The sequence below is a fragment of the Haliotis asinina genome, chromosome 9, assembly GCF_037392515.1.
Source record: "Haliotis asinina isolate JCU_RB_2024 chromosome 9, JCU_Hal_asi_v2, whole genome shotgun sequence".
NCBI classification, from domain to species: domain Eukaryota; kingdom Metazoa; phylum Mollusca; class Gastropoda; order Lepetellida; family Haliotidae; genus Haliotis; species Haliotis asinina.
Genome location: NC_090288.1, coordinates 33,044,625 through 33,069,620, shown reverse-complemented (window position 1 = coordinate 33,069,620; position 24,996 = coordinate 33,044,625). Strand labels below are relative to the sequence as shown.

The window sequence follows — 24,996 nt, the reverse complement described above, 5'->3', positions numbered from 1 at the left end:
TTAATCAACAAGTGTGATATGTGCAGCATGTTGACATGTGAGACAACAACAAACCTAACAAAACATACAGCTCCACCACGCCCTGACACCATGACCTTATGAGAGAGGGTCTTTCCACACGAAATTCTGAAGGGTGCGTTTATCACTTTCTGCAGCTCCCTTTGTGGGTGTGGTTATTATGCCAGTTTTTACCTGTGGTAGGTGGTTGGAGTGATGGTGCACGTGTTGGTTTGAGTGCGTCGGCTTGCAGTATTCAGTGTTCTGGGGTTTGTTGTAGGAAGGAAGACGGATCACAAGATCGTCAAGGGCAGTGTTGTTGGCTTTGGTTCCACAGTAAATTTGATGCAGTGGCAGTATGTTCACATTCACCAGGAGAGCCAAGAACATCTGATCCACTAATCTTCAAGACGAAATAAACCATCTCAAAGAAGTATTCTCCGGTCTTAATAATTATTATATAATAAGTAATAAACATATAAAATATGAGTAATACTCGACGTACAATTGTAATATATATGCCGTGATGACGTTTATTACTCACCCGTTGAAGAGATCACTGTTTAATAATTTTACAAAGTTCTAACACATTGTGTAATAACATAGTGTGATGCCGTACGTATGACGTCAAACTTATGTCATCACAATACTAATACCTCTGTCACAATAGTATCAGACCATGCTTGACTCGAGGAAAGCAGAGAGTCACCACACTCGTTGACTTCTTAGGAAAGAAGTACTAATTTTCTAGATAGTAATTTGTTAATGTAGGGTGAGTAATAAATAAAATACTAAACTAACACCACATTTATTTACAACTCGTGAATGGTACCGATGTCCTACTCGCTTTTGCGCGTAGATACCTAACCATTCACTCGTTTCATAAATATGGTATTACATGGGACATAGTTTAGTATTCTCTATGAGGTAGCCTAGTGGTTAAAGCGTTCGCTCGTCACGCTGAAGACCCGGGTTCGATTCCCCACATGGGTACAATGTGTGAGGCCCATTTTCTGGTGTCCCCCGCCGTGATATTGCTGGAATATTGCTAAAAGCGGCGTAAACCCAAACTCACTCACTCACTCACTATGCATGACGTTACAGTTAGTGACATATACATATCATGCATATAAAGGGATATCCAAAGCAATTATGGGAAGCAACAATTGCAAGCACTGATGTGGATCGGCAGCTTTATAGTCTGACCAAAGGTCGAACCAACAGTCAGCGTGCAGTCAGCAGTCAGAATTGTGAAGCAATCTACTCCTCTCTGACCGCTCTTCAAACAATGGAGTACCTACCTGTATTGGACTGGAAACAAGCCACTCCCTGCCCCTCCACCCTGGTTTATTGATGACCTCAGCACTGTTGTGAGTATAACGGTTGGACAGAACAAGTCCGTTCACAAAGCAATGTTTAGCTCTAGATATAGATGTATAGATCAGCATTAACAGGAGTGTCATAACCTCTGTATTTCATTCTATTTGGGATTAGGAATGTTATATGTAATATGCTACATTTGTTGCTTGGTATGTAGATTACGTTACGTATTGGTAAAGTATGTTTTAACAATGGAACCTTACACTTCAGGATCATCCATTTGATGACAAAAGTCGAAGACTCACTGCTCGTCACCATCTACACGGACTCTCCAACAACTATGAACCAGCTGAAGGAGTCTCTAGGGTGCGTCAACACCACGAAGTTCTCGAGTCCAGAATAAATCCACTTGGGCAAAGCTAAAGACACTGCTTTTTAAAACTGTTCTTCATGCAGTAAGATTTGAGTGTAATCCTTGATTGAAATTCAGTGCAGTAGTACCCCTGGTTCACTTGTGATATACGATTTAAAGCGGTGTTTAAACCCAACATCACCTCACATACGGGCACATTTGCGAGTAAAGCTAATAACATAAGGTGGCCTGTTGGTCTTGTTTTCAGAATATCAAACACCTAATGTTACTTAACTTGAGAGTTCTTCTAGGTTGAGTTTTGTTGCTTTATTTGTTTCATATCATGTCATGTGGATGGGAAAAAAGTGCTACTCTGAGGATGTAATCTTGAATAAAGTTGTACCAGATTGTTGAATGATCTTTTTCATGTTTTCAATTGAAATACATGTGGAAATAAGTTTTATAAAAATTATTGATAAAGTCAAACTTGGCACTTTGATTAACTACAGTATACATTTATGGCACCAGCTGGTAGTAAACAGAAATTCTGTTCAACAACATATAAATCACAGGTGATCACAAAAATAAAATATAAAACAAGAAATCAGAAAATAACACATATACACATCTCTGTTTGCAATCTCTGGATGACATGTTCTACTATCCTACTTTTTAGCTGCGCTGCAATGGATTAAGAGCACTTGGTCTATTTTAACAATATCAAAATCACCGTCCTCCTTTGGTCCTTGGCAGACTTCTCCATGCCTCCTTCTGGAGGTCTCCCACTTAAAGTCCTTCGCACATGACGAACAAAATTCTATCTTGGTGACGAGAAGATTGAAGTGACAACGATATGGGTCAGTAATTAATATTCGAAATATTTTACATATTTCTACCCTGAAAAAATATAAGTTCGGATTAGATTTTTGTCAAATTACACATTTACATATTACATATATACAGACAGTTATTCATTTTGATCTTGTGAAATAATACTATCATGCTCCACTGAACCGAGAATCAGAATCGGTTGGCCGTATTTGATACGGACTATAGCAGTTCCACATGGAAATCACGAAACGACATATATTCTTCGATGTAAGAAATGATGTAATATTTTACAGTTTAGTTTTAGGAACTTTATCTAACTTTTCTAATTCAGAAAATATCTTTACCAAAGATATATGGAGAATAAAAACCAATTTCACTTACCAACCGCAGGAGTGAAACTTTCATCCGTCATTTTGGAATTGGACAGCGCATGCGCGGTCACATCGTGAAGCACTTCGAGTCTTTCGGAACGCGTACTCTATTCCTTAAATTTGCAGATCGTCGTATTTTTATGCAGTCTCTATGCTTTCAATTCCGCATCGCTGTGTTTGTGTGCACATTCGACTCTTAATGTATACATTTCTATGCTTTTCCTCGCAATTCAGTTTTTTCTTTGGCAGGCCTATAATAGTAGACCTAGTTGAAGATCACATCGGTGTGTTAAACAGCAAACTGACTAACTCCATTCCTAATGACAAAAAGAAGCAGATATGGGACAAAATAACGGCCGAGGTAAATAGCCTAGGGGTACACAACAGAACGTCCAAAGAAATCAAGACAAAATGGGACAATATGTTTCAAAATGCAAAAAAAAAAGAGTTTTCGGATAGATAGTTGATGAGACGTTGTGTTGTCTGCCATGTTGATATGGCTACTTATGAGTTAATGATATCCCCAAACCTTCATCAACTTAATGATGGATTAATGAATGGATTCATTTATTAAGGGTTTCATGCAACTGAAGTTAATCAGTGATTAACTAATCATAGTATAATTAACGATTAAATCTTTATAAAAGTTTGATTCAACCCGGTCCAGGTGTTACGTCAAGGCATTACAATGACACAAAATATGGACTGTGTTGACAATGGTCATGGATTCCATCAGTCTGTCTTTTTCAGGGCCATTTCTTTTATCACTCACTCACTCACTCAAATCCAAAACAAGCCCGCAATCAAAAGAGATCAAGAATGCCTTATCCCATCTACCTACAATGAGCCAATAAAAACAAGAGAGCAGAGCACTCCAGTCATCACCAGCAGCTATGTATATCTTATATTGCCTCCTGAGCAAGTTGTTCTCGTCACGATATGCTGAAATATTGCCGGTGTGACGATAAATTATAACTCATTCACCCATGCGAAAACGTCGAATCACAATATAATACAGAAGCTGCAATTGTTATCCATAAAATATCGTCCGTTCTTATGAAACGACAAATAAGTGTGATCTAATTATGATCTTCTTTCTAAATGTAACTAAATTAGCAATCAATGAAACCAAACACTACAATTCCAGGCCCCCCTACTAAAAAAGTATAATTGAAGGAATTACAGCAAATTTGAAGGAATTGCATCTCAAATGTAAACAAACGCAACCCATTCGCGAAGCAATTGCAGCCATATCGACAATTTGGCGGTAATAACAGAAACACATCGGCCACATCGGAAGCAATGTCGGTAATACTTGAAACACGCTCGGCCATCATCGGAGATTTTTCGGCTCACTTCCGTGATTTGTCGGTTGCGAACAGAAACTCACGCAGCAAAACATGGCGTCGTTGGAAGGAGCACCCGTCTCGGTGAGTTTTGTTTTTAGTTCCTACTATTACATTTTTATACTTATCCAACTTTGACCACCCGTGTTGAATGCGTTTAGGTATGAGGTGTTGTTAGGGCTGTAGCTTGTATTTTAAGGAAAAGACTGTCACTGTAGAAGAGTGTCACAAATCATGCCCCTGGAGGTTGTTTACATCTGAAGCCATGGCATGTGCATGCTGTGGCAAACCCTTACTTTTCGCTGAACGTTCACTGGATGAACAGTTATAGTCTTATTTATTTTGTGAATAGAAAACATTATAAGCATGGAAAACATTTGTATTTCAATTATTTGTTGTCATTTCACTGTGCCGGCTTGATCATAAAACGACCAGAGATGGGCTTCACACATTGTCCCCTTGAGGCGAATCGAACCCGGATTTTCAGCATAAGTCGGCGCTTTAATCGCGAGGCTACCCCACCGCTCCCATTAATAAAGGATCCCACCCAGTAAGGGTACTCTAATGGACAAAAGAAACAGTTCGTTATATCCACGACTTCTTTATATACGTAAGTCAGGTATAAACGTGTTCCTTACACACATAGCCTACAGGGCTATGAAACAAAACGAGAGGGATAATAACTTATATTTGTTCACTGTGTACAACAAAATAATGTGTTCAAATTCAGTCGAACCCCAATGTCTCTAATTCGGTTGAGACGAATTCTCGTTGTGACGAACTCATCTTTCGGTCCCTGTCGATTTCCTTATATTTATCATTACGTCTATTCTGACGAAAGTGTCAAACACTCGGATACGTCGAGCTTTGTTCTGACGAGGTCGATACATTAGGGTTGACAGTAAACATATTTTCGATGTACTTTAATTGATAGGATCATGCTAGGTTTGCATGTGAAATGCCTCATGAATATATTCGGATAGCAGTCTGCGGCCCCGATTTGCTATCACACAATCACATTTAGTCCACGTGGTTCCCTGATGCCCGTAGCCATGTAACAACGTGTGCTCATGTACTGAACTTGGAGTTCAATGACAGGCCTTTATGTTTACCTACTGAGGTATACAGCGCGTAGGACAGATCGATAATGATTTCCTACACTAATCATTGCATGTATCTAGTAGATATGTAGGTTCAAGTCAAAACATTGATTACACACAAGTCTCGTTTCCTGCTGGCTGGGTTCCGTCATGTTGCGCAACTGAGTTCAATAGCCAGTCCAGTTTTTTTTAACTGGATACATAAATATTAATCACTATGATTTGATACATCTTATATTGCAACACTACGCCCATTCTAATCCTTGCAAACACTTCAAACAGCGTGCTCTGTCGCACAGCGAGCTGTGACAAACGGAAACCTGAAAATCGTAGAAACATCAAAACGTGGCTCTGTCACTGGGAAAGTTTGGCGGTCTGGTATGGAAGTGATATATTACTCTCATTTTGCGTTACAGAACTACACTGAATAAGCGAAAACACATAACAGAGTAATCAGTGAGCCAGGTGCATTGTGAATAATTTTACGACCTCGTCAAACAGATACAGTCTGTGACGTCTTAGTTAAGGTCATGCTGTCTACACCTCTCCATAAAATATAGAAATACGGTGTGATTAAAGTTTAAAGTTAAAATCCATTTCTAAATAGCATTTTCTTACCAAACAAGAAATTGTAATTCAGTGTAACCATGGGTTCTTTGTGCTATCGATAGTCACTTTCTCACGAGAAAATTCGGATCGGCGGAAAAATACACGTAGGTCATTGTCTGAATAGGTTAATGAGACTCGTGTTTCGATATGATTTTATGGCGAGCAAAATATAATGAAATCCGGCTTATGGCGTCTTCCTTTAGAGGTTGCTATGGTACATCATGTCCTATTCAGCTTATTCCATGCCAACAGAAAGACCTGTTATGCATAAAACCAAGCCTTGCAATGCATACTTAATTTGCCTTTAAGATAAGATCGAGCACCCGATGTCAACACAATAATTTTCAACTCCATTCGTCGGGGTAATCTTTACTGAGAAATATGATTGTTTGTATTTCAAATTACGTGTAATGATCTGTACATTTAGTTACATGGGTTACACAATACATTGTGTTAGTCACTACAAATAACATATATGGAGAACTGGTAGAACCGATGACTCTTTTCTTTCCTCACATATGGAAACTCCTTCATCAAATACGCACTGGTGCTTAAGTGTAACTGTTTTGTCATCTGAGAGTAATGCCGTGGATACACAGCCATAAAAAATAGTTTTTGATGCCCTGTCGGCCTGAAAATCGACATAATTGAGAGATACCCGACGGACGATCATCCGTGGGCATCGGTTATGTTTTGACATAGGAAAGGACACATGGTTGTGAAATCGAAAGAAAATAACTCAGAGTTATGACCGGTGGTCCACTCTCCCATTGGAACATCTTTCGGCAACCCACTGGTGATCATACATGCACCTGCCAGATCACCAGGTAATCGCGCTGGCGTGGTGTGGTGTGGTCACCGATGGATAACAGAAAAGTTCTTTACCGGGAATCGCCCAATGCTCGGATTGTTCCCGTTCCTAGACAGTAGGATTAAACTACGTAATCAACCTGAGTCTGGGCAAGCATAGAGCAGGCGCCCAACCAGTAATCTTGATGTGCCTGATACGGGTAATACATTAGATATTATTAGATATTAGATAGACACCACAGGAAGCCTAGACGTGTGATGACCCGTCAGTCACAGTTTCCAATTTTTCAGAAATGCTTCAGACACCCTGACAGCCACCTGTCAGTGCTAATGCTTAGTTTTTGTGACTACTGGTCCGATATAGCACAGATGTGGACAACACTCTGTCGCACGATGAAAGATTAGGTATGTGTGATCTTGACATACGTCAGAAGAGATCAATAACAAATGTTTGTGTTGGGCAGCCAGACAGTTGAGTTTTGGAACAGTTTTGTTCCAATTAGTCTTCATCATTTGCATTCTATCAATCGTGCATCGTGAATATTTCACTGCTATCATTGTATCTATGCATTGATCTGAACACTTGATAGTTCAGGATGGAAGGTCTTGTATTAGGCTCATCTATTCATCTGAACTGGGAATCAGATACAGTTTATATGAGGATAGATTCTATGTTCCCATAAATTTAATTAGTATGTTTGAGAAGCATAACCATCAATTACAGTTGATACAACTGCTATTTAAAATGAGAAAACATGCCAGACACAATGCTTTCAAATAAATATAAAGAGTAACAGAATTTGTTCTTCTTGAACGACCATGCATGTCTGAGAACCTTACCGTGCTGCCAGCAGTAGATCTGAGACTGTCCTTGAACACGTGTCTCTTGAAGACAGTATTACATTATGAAAGACACGATGAGATTTAAGATCACCGTGTGTCTCCTGCAACTGCTCTCAGGGATGACGTAAGTGTTTGAATATAGTCCTTTTTTTCAAATATACTGATGGAAGGAAAATGAAGCATTAATTACATGTAATCTTCATTACAAAACCATGCTTACTTGTAACCTTCAACTATCATCACATATACTCGTCACCTATAATCACATGTAGCATGGTTAAATGATGGATAGAGTGAGTGAGTTGGATTTGGACAGCAATAGTATCAGACATCAGAAATGTGGTTCAATCATTGCACCCATGTGGGAATCGAACCCGGGTCTTAGACGTGACGAACAAACACTTTAACCACTTGGCTACCCGCGGCACTCAATGTTTCAGTGGTGAGCACATGTGTTTGAGGTGAGAGTTGGGAAACATCACATTCCGTTATAGAATGAGAAGCAGTGTGCGTTTGCCTCCCTGACCATAAAATATCATGGGGCAGTGGGATAGCCTTGTGGTTAAAGCGTTCGCTCGTTACGCCAACGACCCGGGTTCGATTCGTCACATGGTTACAATGTATGAAGCCCTTTTACTGGTGTCCCCACTCCGATATTTTGGAATATTGCTAAACGCGGCGTAAGTGGAACACCACACTTTCCGCACAGAACAAAATGACTTTTTCAAAATGGTCCTCTTAAGACGTTGCTCTGAAAACATTCTTGTGATGCTTGACCAATTTTCTCATCGCAAGGGATAGAAAAACGAAGGCTCTTCGCCCTTGTATTGTTATGTGTTTAGTCTATTCGAAAAGCACGGTTGAAGGAAGATTCGAATGTTCATGTGCAGGTAGATCAGTTTTATTTTCTGGATACCTAGTGCCAACCTACACGAAGGGAATGCTGAAGAAATAATAACAATAATATTGATGTTTTTTTATTTGTCTAACTGAAGGAATGGAACCAGATCTGCGTTTGAGCGGCTGAGAAAACGTCACACAGGCCACGCTCTCTACGGGTACCAGATGACGACGTCATCAACGACAGGTGTAGACACATGCGCTGATAGCTGTGCACGACACCCACGGTGTTCCATCTTCAAGTTCAACACAATCACGTCCTTGTGCACCATGTTCGTTCCAGACACATTCCTACCAGTCAGCAGCGGAACACTGTTAAGTGGGGAGAGACTTTATGCCATGACAAACGGTACTGTAACGACTACTTACGGCATATCTCATGCTGGAACATCAGAGTGTGTGAGTTAGGTTTTATGCCGCTTTATGCCGCAGTATTCCAGCAATATCACGGCGGGGGACACCAGAAACGGACTCTACACATTGTGCCCATGCGAGGAATCGAACCATGGTGTTCAGTCTGCGAGCGAGCACCCACAAGTCTCGCTATTTGTATGAGAAATGTGAGGGTATTTGTTGCCGCACATGAGGAAGTAAAACACCCTTCCCACGTTTTTTGTTATATTACAGAATTTGTGCTGTTGAAGTAGGATATTAAAGAGTCACGGTGCAACAAAAGGGGAAGCTACCCAACTTTCAAATGCATGATGGCGAGTGTGTGCGCATGCACGAGTGTGTATTTCTCTCTGTGTGTGTGTGTGTGTGTGTGTGTGTGTGTGTGTGTGTGTGTGTGTGTGTGTGTGTGTGTTTGTGTATGAGATGTGTACAAAGAAAACGACTAATATTTACATTAACCGGTTACCAAAAGCTCTTCATATGAAGCATTTTATACATCTGACTATAAGATACGCTGGTTTTCAATAATTGGCAGCTGTATTATCTTATCTCTCACAAAAATGTCGTTCTGTGATTGACTGAAGGCTCTTCTATTATTTTCAGTGTACCCCCTTTACAACCGAGTAACATTTCTAAGAACCCCCTGAGAATGCCAAACTTAGTTAATACCTCGTGGTAGTAAGTCTTTGTTTCGAACGACACTGAATATGATGTACGGAAATTACCGATGGTTTGCGAACGTAAATCGATATAAGGGAGATAACTCTGTTAAATAGATAAATCTGTTTTTTTTCTTGTCAGCGAAAGCTGGTGGTGGTTACACAAATAGTTGTATCTGTGCTGCAAGCAATGAATAATCAACATCAAAGCGTTCGGTAAAATAAATACATTGTTCACTGGTCACTCGGGGCCCATGGTTTGATGTACCCTCGATGTGAGAGAGAGCGATTTATTTGCATATGAGGTCATTCGACTTACAGCACAAAATAGCACACACTATAGTTTCATTACCTGATGTGTATATAGCATGGGTCGAAGAAATACATCCTGGTAGCAGTGTTTCACTGAACATATTTCAAATACATCACAAGGTTGTTAAGTGTGTTACATATCTGAGGATGTACAGAGACTTTGGATGGAGATATAGTGTCCAGCTGTATATAACATGAGCATCTTCTTTGACATCTTTACAGTGCTTACATAAAGGAACATTAACAGACATTTTCATTTTTCTGATCAACTGAATATTGAATATTTTACACCCTGATCTGAGCCTTGTAAACATACATTTATTTGAGATGGTACATAGTACAGTTAAGTTATCAGATGTGTACATAGCATGAATCGATGAGACCATTCTGTTAACAATGTGTCCCTGAATAATCATGTTTCAAATACTTCACAGAGTTCTTCATCATTCATTAAATATCCGACGATGTACGAGGACTTCGAGTAAAGACACATTCCCCACGTGTTGACTTTCGGAAAAGGCAATGGCAAGGACTATCGTACTTTGTATATCACTTGAACTTCATCTTCATCAGTTTACAATGCTCACCTAATACAACATTATCGCTGACCGTATCCAATTTTTTTCAAATTTAACTGAATACCGAGTATTTTACATCCTTATGTAAACATTGTAAACATACGTTTATAGGCACGTATTGAAACGAGCTCATGACGATTGTCACGTAGACGCGTGCAAGTGGTGGAAAATACCTCCAAATTTATTTTATCTAATACTCTTCATATTATTGATGCTGGGTAGAAAGGAAGTTCAGTATTTTAAGGGAATATCGGAATAATGCCTACCAGAAAGAAGGCAGTGAAGGGGACTAAACAGAGATAAGACGGAAAGAAAGCTGAAGGAGAAAAGGAGAAGGATCCACTCCCAACACTCAACCCTCCACACAGATCACAGACGCATCTCAGATGCTCGATCATGAGAAACCTTCCTGAACATCTAGAGTGAACAATGTGGAGACGATGGGAATGAGTTGGAGATTACAAATAAGCAAAATGTAATCGGTATTGTCACGCCATCTCGTCGCATACTACACGCTCGAGTTAAGACGCCCAGGAAGGTCATGGACACTCCCAAGAAGGCCACATGTACTCGCTCGCCATTTGCACCCACTTTCACGTATGGAAAGCGGTGTTGTCTCTCCACAAGGGCCATGAGTACAAGACTAAAAGTTAAATGCATAATTTTGACTCTTTTACATCAGAAAAATATGGGAAATCACGGGTTACCGCCGTTCAAAGAAGAGACTGAAGTATTTGTGAATCTTGACTCTTATTCATACCATTAGGAAGTCCCTTGCGAACTCCTGGATGATGACGTTGCATGTCTCTGGCACTAAGCGGGAAATGGTGTTGTTGGTCACCCTGAACTCGTACTCAAGGGTTGTGCATGAGTTTCCTGTGGCCAGGTAACGAAGAGTGATTGCCAAACGTGAAGCTGGCTCCAGTGGTTTCCACATAAAGGTCGTTTGTCTTTTTATCTTAGGGCCAACACGAACCAGAATTTCTTGGAACAATGCGGATTCCACTCATAAGAAGTTCTGAAAGCCATCATTGTCTTCTTGTGCCAGTTCCTTCTGCAGGGTACTCTAAAAACACTTTCTCCCTTGGATGTCTGTGCCTACGGACAACCAATGTAAGTGACCGCAACTACCCCAACCACAGACCTTCTGTACTCAAAATCATGTTCCAGGACAAGCGCCGTATTGCTATGAGATGTAGTATTAAAAACATGTAAAAAAATTCGTTGTTTCTTGATTTTGATACGGGACAATCGAATTTACATCGAATTTCAGCTCGTAGACATTGTTTTAATGTCGTAGTAAAATCGTAAAGCGCTAGAAGCAGAACTAGCCTTAATCGTGCCACTTCGTATTGAAATCGTATGAGCATTGCCGTAATGTCGTGGAATATCCTTAATAAGCTCGGACATGATCGTACAATATCCTAACGTAGTCGTGCGCAGTTCTGAATGCAGGAAAGTCTACATACTACGATAGTCCGCGATAAACTCGGCGGTCAGATCGTGTAAGTGGGCAGGCAGCGTAACTGTGAGGTCATCGGTTATCCAATCAAATCTTTAGAATGTCAGGTCAATTCGTTAAGTCATAGGTCAACGCAACACGAAACTCGTGTGACATACGATATTAGTATGCAAAAACCTATAGGCTGACCACTTGGGTAATAAATAGAGGAAATTATACCCATGTCATACTATATATTTACAACACAGTGCCTAAATGTTGGGTTTCACGACCGACAGCGTGGGATATACAATATTTAGGAACGGCTGTCGTAAACATAGTATGATATAGGCACACATATGATATCCTATCTATTACTGAAGTCATCAAATTATAGAACGAATAAACTCAATTTTTGGTACTGTTTTTACCACTGCATGTGAAAGACTTCTGGTTAGCCATAAACGGAACAACATTTCTTTTTTAAAAAACAAATGTGGTTAATTAATACCAAGCACTTAAAAGTTGCTAAAAAGCCGTCTGCTTCTCTCTCGCCCGCTAATGAAACCACAGACAGGTTACGTAACACTGTCGCCACAGCCCTGCAGTGACGTGATAGAAGGAATGATTTTCAGATAGTTGTATAGAAAATGTGTAGGAAGTTCGTCATTTTGCTGATTTCTCGACGTCGCCAAAGACGAATTGTTGTGTTGCCGTCAATTGCTCCTTGGGGTCGGGTGATGGTGTCACTATGCACAGATTTCCACCGGACCCCGTAGTTTGTGCTTAAATTGGTTGTTTGTGTGTGCGAAGCGAGCGTTGTGGAAGCCTGTGGTATACACTAAATCGGTTGGTTCGCCCCCTACCACGCTTCCAGGATGGACAATGGAGTTCAAGTTTCATCGAGTTTATAAAATCTAGACTGTTTACTACATATTGCTGACCAAAAGTATTTTGCATGAATATAACGCTTTCTTCCTCGGAAACGAGGTAGTGGTCGAAGTGACAATATTATCGTAAGTAATAATATATTGACCCCTGCCTCGCTTCCAAGAGTGAAATTGTTAATAGCAATGTCATGCAAAACCTATTGTCCATCAATAAAATACACATTTTACTAGTAGTAGAAAGTAATTGTAATTTTGTAAGTCGGTGAAAGCAAACGTAAATAGCATTCATCCTCAGACAGGGCGCCGCCATTTTTGAAAATCGTGAAGTTACGGACTAAAGTCCATTTGGATTAATGAGATTATGGTTTGTTTTCATCAAGTTAGAAAATCAAAACTACTTTTTACTAGTAGTTAATAATGTATTCATGGCATGGATTTTTGCATGACACAACTTGTAACATAACGACTTCTTCCACGGAAGCAAGGTGTGGGTCGAAGTGACATTAATATTGCAAGCAATATTATGTTGAACTCCACCTCGCTTCCAAGATTGGAATTCTTATAAGTAATGTCATATGTACATATTTTACTACCAGTAGAAAGTAATTTTAATTTTGTAAGTCGGTGAAACAAATTTAACTAGCACTCATCCTCAGACAGGTCGCCGCAACTAATTGCATAATGAGCGTCATTATTTTAAAAAAAGTAATTTAGTTAGCCAATAATGAGCTCGAGCAGTCAATCAATGTATTGGCGGTTAATACGTGAAAGAAGGGTGTTGTTTTTACATAGACACAGACACGACAGAGTGTATTCAGTATAGATTAAGAAATGTACATGCATAAACACTACCTTTTGACAAATCCGCATTTAAATCCGCATAAAAGTAATTAATCAATCAGCGTGTTATCGGTTAATCCTTTGATCGACCCAGACACAAGAAATGCCCAATGGGGACCTTTGTCGGGTAATCTAAGTGGCGTTACCACTAATTATACCTGTTATAAATTCATTAACTGCGCATAAAGTGAATGATGACAAATAACGTGTAGGTTTATACCACCTAACACGGATTACAACCTAGCGACACCAAGTGATTTTGACAGAATCGCCTATGAAAACAAGGGTTGTAACTCGGAAATTAGGCAAAGCAGGAGGCAAAACTAAATGATAGTAGATTGTGGGATCATATAGCTTTCATTTTTCACAACAGCTGTCGCGATTTCAGGTTTAAACCTGTAAACGAAATAGTTTACCCCCTGAAATGTAGATGAACTCTGCATAGGCCCTCATATTTATACCTACAATTGCGTCACGGAGACGCGCCGCTCTGATTAATTGAAATTTCGTTAGCGGCTGAGAATTGTGCACTGTTGTCAAAAAGGCCGATGTAAGGTCGAATTAAAGATCGAAATGAGCAGTTTTAATGACAGGGTTTCATTTATAACGATGTCAATGATTGATTTATGCATTTGCACCCCCTAGAGTATATGTGATCTTTACGGAAAGTAAACCCAAATCTTCTTTCAAACATAGGCTGAATACGCGGGTTTAGGACAATTCCCACCCGGACAACTGTCACCCGGACAAATGCCACCCGGACAAATGCCACCTGGGCAATTCCCACCCAAAAATTAAAGTAACATGAAGAACATAGGTCAGTTTCAACATTTATTTATTTTAACATATGTACCATATAACAATATTCCATATCAAACAAACATGAACTATTGCCTTCTTCTTCACATGCTTTAGTATCAACATTTTAAAAGTAAGGAAGCACTATTTTGTGACATACATAAGGTTATTGTAACTTTTAATGATATTATGTTTGCATGATATTGCCATGTTTGCATGTAGCGTGAACTCAAGTTCTCTACTTTCAAATATTCTATAAGATCTGGTCAGGCGCGCGTGTGTTCATGCAGGGCACCAACGCACTGGTCGTCGAGAACCTTGATGGACACACGGCACTGTCCACCGTCTCAGCTCACAGTGGTAGATGACAACTCCATTCTTCAGATCATTGTGTCTGACATACCGATACTCCCTGAAATGAACCTTCTTGACACCTCTCTGCGACATAACATACTGTACTCGGTTATCCATGGTGGAAGTGAGGTGCATGTGGAATACAGACCATTTTAAGCACAACTCTCTAATTGGCTACAAACACTGCTATATTAGTTGCTGAAAAACAAAAGGATAAAACCTGTAGAGTTCTACTGTTTTGTCCTAGCAAAGCATGTATGCTCACCTTTTAAGAACATTCACACTAAGATTCATCTCAAAATATGTATACTTAAAACAGTAGCACCCAAGCTCAAATCAATTGGTTTTAAAAACAACTGATCTGGCAAGCACTTGCTCACAATACACATTTCTCAATGTTATTTTGATAAATAGGTCTTCTTTAGGCACCATCTCAGAATATGTATATTGTAGAACAGTAGCACCCACGCTCAAATAATTGGTTCTATAAACATTTGATCTTAAAATTTCATCAAGTTTATATTTTATCAAAGTGAATATTGCACAAAGTGAAAAGTTCATGTGGTATGGTGGGGATTATAGTGAAAATAACAGGGTGGAAATTGTCCTAGGTGGTAATTGCTGTAGGTGGGAATTGTCCTGTGGCAGCTGTCCGGGTGGGAATTGTTCTGCTCCCATCGACCCTCATAGAAGAAACCTGACGTCAAAGCATTATTCATGGCGTCACGTTACCTTCACAAAGTGATATTTTGCCCAAGCACATAGTCTGAGAAATGTGACCCCCGATATTTTCGCTTTGTAGGTAATACATATATAGTCCGGACTAGTCTTTTTTCTGTCTCGCATCACTTTTTCATTTATGTTTGATATACAGGGAAGTAATCAACAAAATATGTTGCTGTATACTTACAGGATGGTGCCCAGTAGAATACGGATACATCTACCTTAAGAATGTTCACATGTGTATCTGGACGTCGTCCACGTTGGCCACCCATGACTCTGCCGTCAGTCAGTGTGGTCTGCGTGGGGGCAGACTCGTAGTACTTGCAGGCACTCAAAGGTGGGAAGCCATAAAGACATTAACTATCAAACACGGTAAGTAGCAAAGCTTTATTTTATCAGCCAGATACTACTGAACGGCCAGTTTAAGCTCTGTTCAAATCAGATATCGGAGATGAAAATGTCTTTTCACTTGCCTGTACATTCTACGATCATAAATGAAATAAATGTTGGAGATTGTTTTTTTTTAATTTACACTCGAACAGATTTCACTTCCCAGTGAAATGTAAACTTGTTGTCACAGTTAATTAGTGTTTATTTTTTACACAGGGGCTTGTATTGCTGAAAATAATACGTCCTGGGTCCAACAAGACTAAACTGATATCCATACACATATAAGGAAGGAAAAGGGATGTAACGCGCCCACTCTCGATTGTAGGCAAATTCTGGGAGGAAAATTGTGGAACATACAACCGCAATTCTTACTGAAATAAAGCCAGATAAATTCCCTTTCGAATAAATCCAAAATTATCAAAACCGGAGCACTATGTACCGAGTAACTTTGCTTGGAACTCGGGAAAAGACAACTTTTCATTTGTACGCCAAAAACCTGCCTACGAAAATCATCGCCTCTCGGGGAAGAAATACGATGTATTTCACTTTAAAACAACCGATCGGCGAAAACCACAACATTACCGTAATCTCTAGCTATAGATACTCCGCTTTCGTTCTACAACCTCTCAAATGAAATAGGTTATTCTTTTACCTGCAATACTCGACTTTATTGGGAAATTAGCGGTATCGAGTGATCGAGTCCACCATGTTTGTCCTGCACACTCAATAGGGTCGCACCAACGACGAGCAGCTCTCTGATTGGTCAAAAATAAAATACCAGCATTATTTTTATTTAGTGGTGCGATATATGAAAATACAAAGGATTACATAAAACCAAAATTAAGTTTCCACAGATGAAGAGCATGAAAGAGTTTATTCAAAAAAGGCACAAAAGGAACATCAGATTAAACATGTAAATAAACATGCCTTTTCAAATTATTTTCAGACGACTGTCAGATATGTCTTGAAAGTCATTGGACTATCATAATTTAAACAGGACTGGTAATTTAGTAGGTGACCAGTCCACTGGATTGACAAAATCTTAAGTACCCGAAATACTGATAAACTGAAAGTGGACAAATGAGCTGCAATACTTCGTTACTTTCAACTTTCATACAGGATTACACAATAGCACATAAAGAAGAAATGATAGAGAAAATCTAAAATAAATAAGGCATGTGTACGTTTGTCTTTACAGTTTACAATGAGAAACACAAAATCGTGACATTATGGAGTGTCTGACCGCACATAAGAGATATTGATGCAAGATTGATCTTAACAATCCCTGATATAGGTAAATTATGACGTGATGATCAATCACTATTAATAAGTTCATAAATGTTCATTCACACCACACAGTAAGTTAGCTGCATTGTGGACAAAACCATTCCTCAGGAAGTGATTCTACGTCAGATATTTGTAGGCATTCTGCATGAAACCATTTCTCACAGAAGTCACGTGATACACAGTTATCAAAACTTTCAGATCCACATATGCCGCGAGGGAGTTCTGCTTCAATTGTCGTCGTACCACCACTTCCTTTCACCCTTCCCTTTCCTTTACCTTTTACCTTTCCTTTACCTTTTTTGCCTTTGCCTTTACCTGTTGGACCCTTTCCACTTCCTTTAGCTTTTGTGGATGCTGTACTTGTCTCACCAAATTTTTCAGATTTGTCATGTATTGTCTTACTGACCTTGATGCCAGGATTCAAGAATATCCCTTCGGAATGTTGAGACAACACTCTTGACAGTGTTTCCACAAAGTCATTGTATATCGCTTCAATATCGACAACAAAGTTCACCACCGCATCAAGACAGCTGCATATCCCATCACTCTGTGCCGTCTCTGTTGTTCCATAGTGAAATAACCTTGCCTACTGAATGAACAGTTCGCAGTCATCTCCCAATCTACTTGAAGCAAACATATGCATGTACTGTCCATACCTGTTAAGGTTAGCTTCTGACTGCAGTCTCAAACATTTTTGAGTGGCTGTCACTGCAAAATCAAATACTGAGTCATTTACATTAAGGAGGCCTTCTCTGACGTTTTGCTTCCTTCTTATTTCTCTCAAACTTGTAATGTCCCTTGTCTCTTATTGAATCTGCCCTTGACTTCGCAGTATCTGACCAAGGTATTTCTTCTTCCTTGCTTCAGTGTTGACATTTTCTAATGGGTTGGAGCCACCACGGAAGAGATCCTGGGCAATTCTATTGGAGCAAGCGACTTGTAGTTTCCTGACACAATATCCAGAGATGTAGAGCACCTTTGGATGCCTCATTTAGAATATCAGCAAATCTAGTGTTCATATCGTCTTCACCATGTTCACCCTGTTCTACTGCCTCCTCACTTTTTTGTTTCAGATACTGTTCTCTCACATGAGTGAATATCCTGAATGAAAGGTGATTTTCTGTTTCACCCATATTTCCAAATAGATCAATCACTGAAGTCTTGTACTTCGTCGAGTTCATATGTTCATGGTATCTTGTGTAAAAATTGTTGATGTTTTCCTCCTTTGCAGCCACATCAACTCTTTGGGGAAAGTACCTAGCAACTGTACTGGAAGCCTTTCCACAGTCTTTCCAACGCTGTCTGGTTTTGATCTGAGAAACTGTAATTTTGAAATCAAACCTTTCTAGAGATCAGTGACACTATGCTTTGATGTGATTTCATTACATGCCATTGCCGCTGCAATCTCAGAAGGCAAAATCTCTTCCCCTTTACCACTGTCAGTGTCATCCCCGAGTCTCTCTCCCATACATGGCTCATATGCTTGGAGCAAATCCAAATCATCTTCTTGATTAAAGACATCAAGTGGACCATCAGCAATGGGTGATATTCTGTCCTCGCCAACATTGCTGCAATAGAGAAAGAAGCAATAGGGGATCACTCTTTTTGATTCGCACCCACTAGAGTGTATGCAAAGTTCCTAACTATGTAGGTAACTTATATACACTCACACGCACAAGGCTATGTAGCATTACAGACCGTGGGCCAGGATTAATCTACATTCATTTATTATCTCCGTGACAGTAGCATTATGTTTTGTTGTGCTAGTACTGAATTTATACACATGATAAATAAACTCGAAGCGTTTTCACAAGGCACTAAATATCGACTCTGGAAGTGTTGCCGAAACAGTTGGTATACAGTACTAAAATTCATACGCTTCAATTATGAAATTGTCCTTACTTTACATGTTGACAACATTCCATGTTGTCAACTATATGGCATGGAATCCCTGCTGTAGAATTCAAAGTGGATATTGTAACCGATATGTGAATGGCTGTAGTGACGACCAGACACCGATTACGGGTTGTGGGATCCATATCTTTATTGACAGACACCCCTGTGCGTGACACTCGGGTGTAGAAAAGCCACGTCTCCAAGATGAATAGACGGCTGCTTAGATCTGAGATGTTAGTTGTCTGTTGCTCTGAAATGCGGTCGAACTGAAGTGACGTGTAATGGCTGACATGCAAGTAGTATTTTGTGTTTTTAAAAGAACACAAGGGTCAAACAAAAAAATAACCATAGTCTAACACTTAAAAAGGATACTACTTGAGTTAAAACTATGGACAATGACAACTACAAATGAACGAAATCTTACATGACTCCATACCTGCCACAATATCATTTTGTGGAATAACCGATTCAGGTTGGAAGTTGATGCCACGAATTCCCTCCATTCTTCTCACACGTCCTATGGCGACCCAAAGTTGACCAGGGTATAACATTCCCTCGCAATCTAATATGACCCTGTAAAATAGAATGACAATTCTGTAAAAAACAACTATCGGTTAAACATTAATATAAAGATTTGAGATACGACATCACAGATAACTCAAATTTCAGAACATCTCTTAAGGGTCCATAAGCAAATCAGACTGTAAACTGGATTTATCATATCTAATGCTGGTTTTAATTTCTTTCTTCATTAATTCACCATTACTTACTTGTCTAATGTCATCCCTTGGGATTTATGCACGGTTAAAGCATAACAAAGGTTAAGAGGAAACTGTGTTCTTCTTGCGACATCAACCTTGAGATGAGGATCATAAACTGAAAAATAAAGAGGGACATTGAAATTTGAATTATAGCAGTAATTGACCAAGAAGTAATTACGTTTTCTTGCAATGAATATTACAGTACTAAACTTATTAGGATTATTCTCACTATTTTATCATATTTTAATGTCCAGTCATTACCAAAACGTGAACTTGCATGTTTAATACTAGCAACTGAAGTAAACCTTAACAAGTTTGAACATTTTTATTTCAAAATAACCTATAATTACATGTTATTAGAAAGACTTGAAGTAGACAGCAAAGCAAGAGTACGATCCAAGTCAAGTTGAATCTTTGTATCAGCAATACCATTTCATTATAGGTCAGCAATGCAATATTGAAACATCTTAAACTTGTACTCATCAATTCTGTGCTGCAAATATCTTCTCAAGAATTCTTCAAACAGATTTCCCAAGTGTCAAAGTTGTAAAATGCAAACCTAACAAAAATATCTCCCAAAGACGCTACTATAATGGGATCAAACTCAAGGAACATCATGAAATTAACAATCATGCTGTTAAGCTGGATGTCCAAATGGTTGGACACAATATCCCACAAAACTGCAGAGTGGTAACTATTGCACAGGTCAGTGTCAGATTAATACTTGCTACAAAATACAAGGCCAATGGAAATCCTGTTGAAAACATCAATTGAATCTATTAGTATCTGATAAGCAGGTGGAATTGGACACATTTTACATTGACAATACTTTTCATTGCTCTCCAAATTCAGTCAAGATCGCCTGTCAAACAGCAGAAATGATTCCCTTGTCATTTGGAGTACCAGAGAGCAAAATGAAATATACTGTTGACCAGATTGTAATTAACTGGACAAGTGATTTTGATGAAAACTTTTAACTTGAAAAATCTGCAAGCTGATGGGTGTAATAATATTGTGTCAACAATTGGAAGAACAGACTACTGCCGTGCATGCCGTAACATTCCCCCAAATAATAGCTCTGGAAATCTTTGAGGTTGTAATACTAAGAAAGACGAGTAAACTTATTGCCCATTTCCGTGACTGCAGACCAATCACACAAGTTTGCGATGCAAGGTTGATATAAAACCTGGAAGTATTTAGATCGTTCAAACACTGGAGAGATAGTGCCGCCGGCACTCCATCAAAAAAGCAACAGCAACCTCTCTCCTCTCAATGTAGCATAGTTCTTGGACAGTCCCTTATTTCTAAACAGAGTAACTGCCGCAGAAAAAGACAGTATGCTGAAGCCTCCACCATGGGATCAAATAGACCCCCGAGAAATTTCACATTGCCGTAGGGCCGATGTACTAATGATTTGATTACAATTTACATTGACAAATTCTGTTAAGGTCCACAGAAGTATTCAATGTTCACTAGCCCAGAGTATATTTACTAGACTTGAGACTATGGGCTAGTTTTTACACATATATACACATGAATAAAGTTGTACACATAACACATACCTGGATAGTATGCTATAAATAGCATTTGTTCTGAGTGCATTAAGGTCTCTACAGAAACCATGTAATACATGTACTGAAATTTTCATCACGTTTCATTTTAAAATATAAATATACAGTGCATTTATATGAATGTGTTGAAACCAGATTCATCACACAACTAATCTAACTGAAAATGTTAAAAGAAATCATTTTGTCTTCTGCCACAGAAGATAATTTTGGACTTGTTAACATCATTGAGACCCTAGGTAATAGACTGTAGTAATGTAGATTTTGCTCACCTGGTAATGGTGAAATCTTCATCGGATTCCATATATCAACTTGTTGGTTGTTGGAGAATAATAAACTGCTTCCGTTTCATCTAAAATTGGACGATCCAGTCTCTCTAAAAAGTCCGTTGTATCCTGAGACAAAATGCCCCGACTTAGTTCTGTAACTGCTGTAATCAATTCTACTTCATCAAGGATTACATGATGTGGAAAGGCATTTCCAAAGTGGGCCACTCAGGACGTATTATTTTCAGCAATACAAGTCCATGCATTCTCTTCCCACAGAGGTTACTTGTCATATCTTCCTACGAACCTCTGTTCTAATACGGCCATTTTTTTTCGCGGTTCTCATAAAATCCCCCAACAGCAAAAATGGCAGCAGATTTATCTCCCTTTTATGTCCAATCAGAACACGTGTTACATCGACTTAGATTCAACTTGACAAATGAAAGCAGTGTGGAGAAATAAATGTGACATGACTGAGTTCTGTCTAGAAGAAACATTTGAGTATTGCCTTGGGAAGAGGTTCTAGTTTTCACGATGCATCCGGAAATTACCGAGATCTTGCGAACGATCACTTTTGAAACAAGGTCGCTGATTGCACTACTAAATCTGATTGCCTCCAATCACGAGTCCTGAACACTCGCACCATGAAAGGGTCGTATTAGAACAGAGGTTACGTAGGAAGATATGAGAGGTAGCCGCTGTAGGAAGAGAAGTAAGTCCCCGTGGCCTCATGTATATATACCTTCGTAAAAGAACCCTGTGACTTCCTGTACACTTGACTGTAAAATGTCAAACTCATGTTTAGTTATGTGTGAAGAGGGGCGGTGTGTTAACGTAGTGGTCAAGGCGTTAACTCGTCCCGATGAACACCCGGGGTTCGATTCCCCACATACGTTCAATGTGTGAAAGCCACTTCTGGTATCCTCCACCGAGATATTCGTGCGATATTGCTAAACATGGTCTAAATCAACTCACTTATTCGTTATATATCAAATATCAAATGTTTCTTGTTTGTTGTTAGTCACTTGTATTTTCACAACACCACTCCAGTCAATTCACGAAATGAGTAGACCTCTAAATCGGTCATTTCATGAAATGACTGGAAATTTTAGTCATTTTGCGAAATGAGTGATTCCATAATCTGACTATAACATATATATGTGAAGAATGTACCCAGCACGGAAACTATCTTGAAACAGTTGAAACTATACCTACACAGCGACAATCGCAACAATTGCTATAATTAAAGAATAATGTGTGAATTGCAGGTATTCGGATGTACGTTGGTGCGGATGACAAGGCCGTAGATGGGACATTCGTGTGGAACAACGGACACCTGGTGAATGATAGTGAGTGGAATCCATACGAACCAAATGGTCTGTCGGGGGAGAACTGCGTTACTACGAACGGACGTCTGATCGACGTTGCTTGTGGGAATGCGTACAGGTTCATTTGCGAAATCGTTCGCTATAATTAATTAATTTGATATTTCTTGAAATACAAGTGTGTTATACTTCGATACACCCCTGCATGTGTACGTTTTAACAAAGATCCAAATATGAAACCGCTGAGACCTTTTCACTCGTCTCTTGGAAGCCTCATTCTGTAAATATGTGAAAGAGAATTGGCCCTTTGACCATTAAAGAACTAAATCAGATCATCAAAGTAAACGAATACTGTGAAAAAGCAATAGATCCCTGTTTATCATTTAACTTGGAGAGGTAGAATCGGTGGGGTGGGGTGTGTGTTTGAGGGGATGGGGTTAACGAATACGAGAAACTTTGTGCATGATGTCTATTCTTGTTAACGTAGCAACAACGAAAAACAAAACAAAAATGCTAAGCACAATGTAATAAATATGATCAATTATTTGACACATTTTAATAGAAGCTAACCCTATTCAATAATCGCAAACAGAACCTGATTTGGTTTTGTACAAAAAGGATCAATATCAATTGAATGCACATGTACAGAATGTAAAAATCGACCATTTTTGACTGTTTTATGACTGAATGACTGTAATCTTTACCGTTGAATCCTCTGCTTTTGAGACGGGGTGAACTGATTCTTGTGATCACTTTGAGGACCAAAGTGTATTCTTACACCATAAGTCCACTAGGTTGTGTGTCAGACCAGTAGGCTCTGGATCAATTATACTAGCAGACTTCACCAAAGTCCACCAGAAATGTATGGAATTACATACGTTGCCTCAAGGTCAAATTCCGTACTGCACTCTAGATTCCATATTAAACCTCTGTCAGTTCTCCAGAGCTCGGCACATTCCGGGATTTTCCGTTCCCATAAAGTACAAATTGCAAGTTTGTATGTATTTAAACATGCAGGAATTTCACTAGAACGATTTCATGACGTTATGCGGAGGACTGCATGAATTAGGTCAGTTGCGGAAATATCGAGAATAGTATTTGTTTAATAATCTTGTTCGGGATTTGGTTTTTGGGGTTTTTTTGTTTGTTCTTTTTGTTTTTCTTTGTTTTGTTTTGTTTTTGTTTTTTGTTGTTTGGGGGGAGGGAGGGGGGGTTCTTTGGGGGTGGGAAGGGAGTGGGGTTGTTGGGTTTGTTTGTTTGTTTTTGGGTTGTTTTTATTCTTTTGTTTTTTGTTGTTGGTTTGTTTTGTTGTTGGTTTTGTTTTGTCTTTTTCGTTTTTATTTGTTTTTGGTATTTTTCAGGTTGTTCTGAAAGCAATTTCTTAATACCAACTACACTCATAAGCTTTCAAATCTGTATCATCCAAAAGTGCGTTCCGATGAAGATCTTGCTTATGTCAGATCAAACGATATCTCCTAGGGGGGTTGACAATATACAATTATAGACTGGTGAATTCGGTCAATACCTGTTTTTATCTACCCGGAAAAGCAATATTGACCTCGGACTTCGTCCTTGGTCTATAAAAACAGGTATTGACCAAATTCACCAGTCTGTAATTGTTTTATTATGTATTTACAGAAAATGAACTTCTAAAAACCAAAACATAATCATTTAGTCAAGAAAAGTGATTTTATTTCCACTACAAACCATTAACCTTACGTCAACAATACTGTGACAATACAAAGCTCATTTTACTGGTGTTGGTAGAAATTGTAGTTAATAGTAACATTGCAGCCATGCATTACAGGTCCGGGCATTCGGGTCAAGCAGTTATTTACCATACTGCTCTGCATCTGCACTTTAGGCTTAAGTGCAGAGTCAGTAGTTTCATGAACATCAATTGTTTCCAGAAGTCTGTCAAAGTCAACATCATTCAGGAAGTTATTGATATCATCAGCAGGCGGGGCAGCATCACAGGTTTTATCAGCTATGGTTGCTGACATTTTCTTCTTGGCTTTCTCATCGGTGTAGTCAGT

The 24,996-nt window shown here is 39.2% G+C and overlaps 1 protein-coding gene across 1 annotated transcript; it reads left to right on the top strand.

Moving 5' to 3' along the window:
• Positions 1-8,644: 8,644 nt before the first annotated feature.
• LOC137297211 (pulmonary surfactant-associated protein A-like) lies at positions 8,645-24,331 on the top strand. Its single transcript, XM_067829224.1, has 4 exons — positions 8,645-8,828; positions 15,657-15,839; positions 22,904-23,075; positions 24,322-24,331. Exons 1-4 carry the CDS (start codon positions 8,645-8,647, stop codon positions 24,329-24,331), a joined length of 549 nt encoding a protein of 182 aa, XP_067685325.1.
• Positions 24,332-24,996: the final 665 nt, after the last annotated feature.

Bases quoted from the DNA above. Each gene is read 5' to 3' on its own strand.
- LOC137297211 (XM_067829224.1), top strand. From the start codon at position 8,645: ATGACGACGTCATCAACGACAGGTGTAGACACATGCGCTGATAGCTGT. The intron at 8,829-15,656 runs GTACTGTAACGA...GTATACTTACAG, and splicing joins ACTTTATGCCATGACAAACG to GATGGTGCCCAGTAGAATAC. The intron at 15,840-22,903 runs GTAAGTAGCAAA...TGTGAATTGCAG, and splicing joins GACATTAACTATCAAACACG to GTATTCGGATGTACGTTGGT.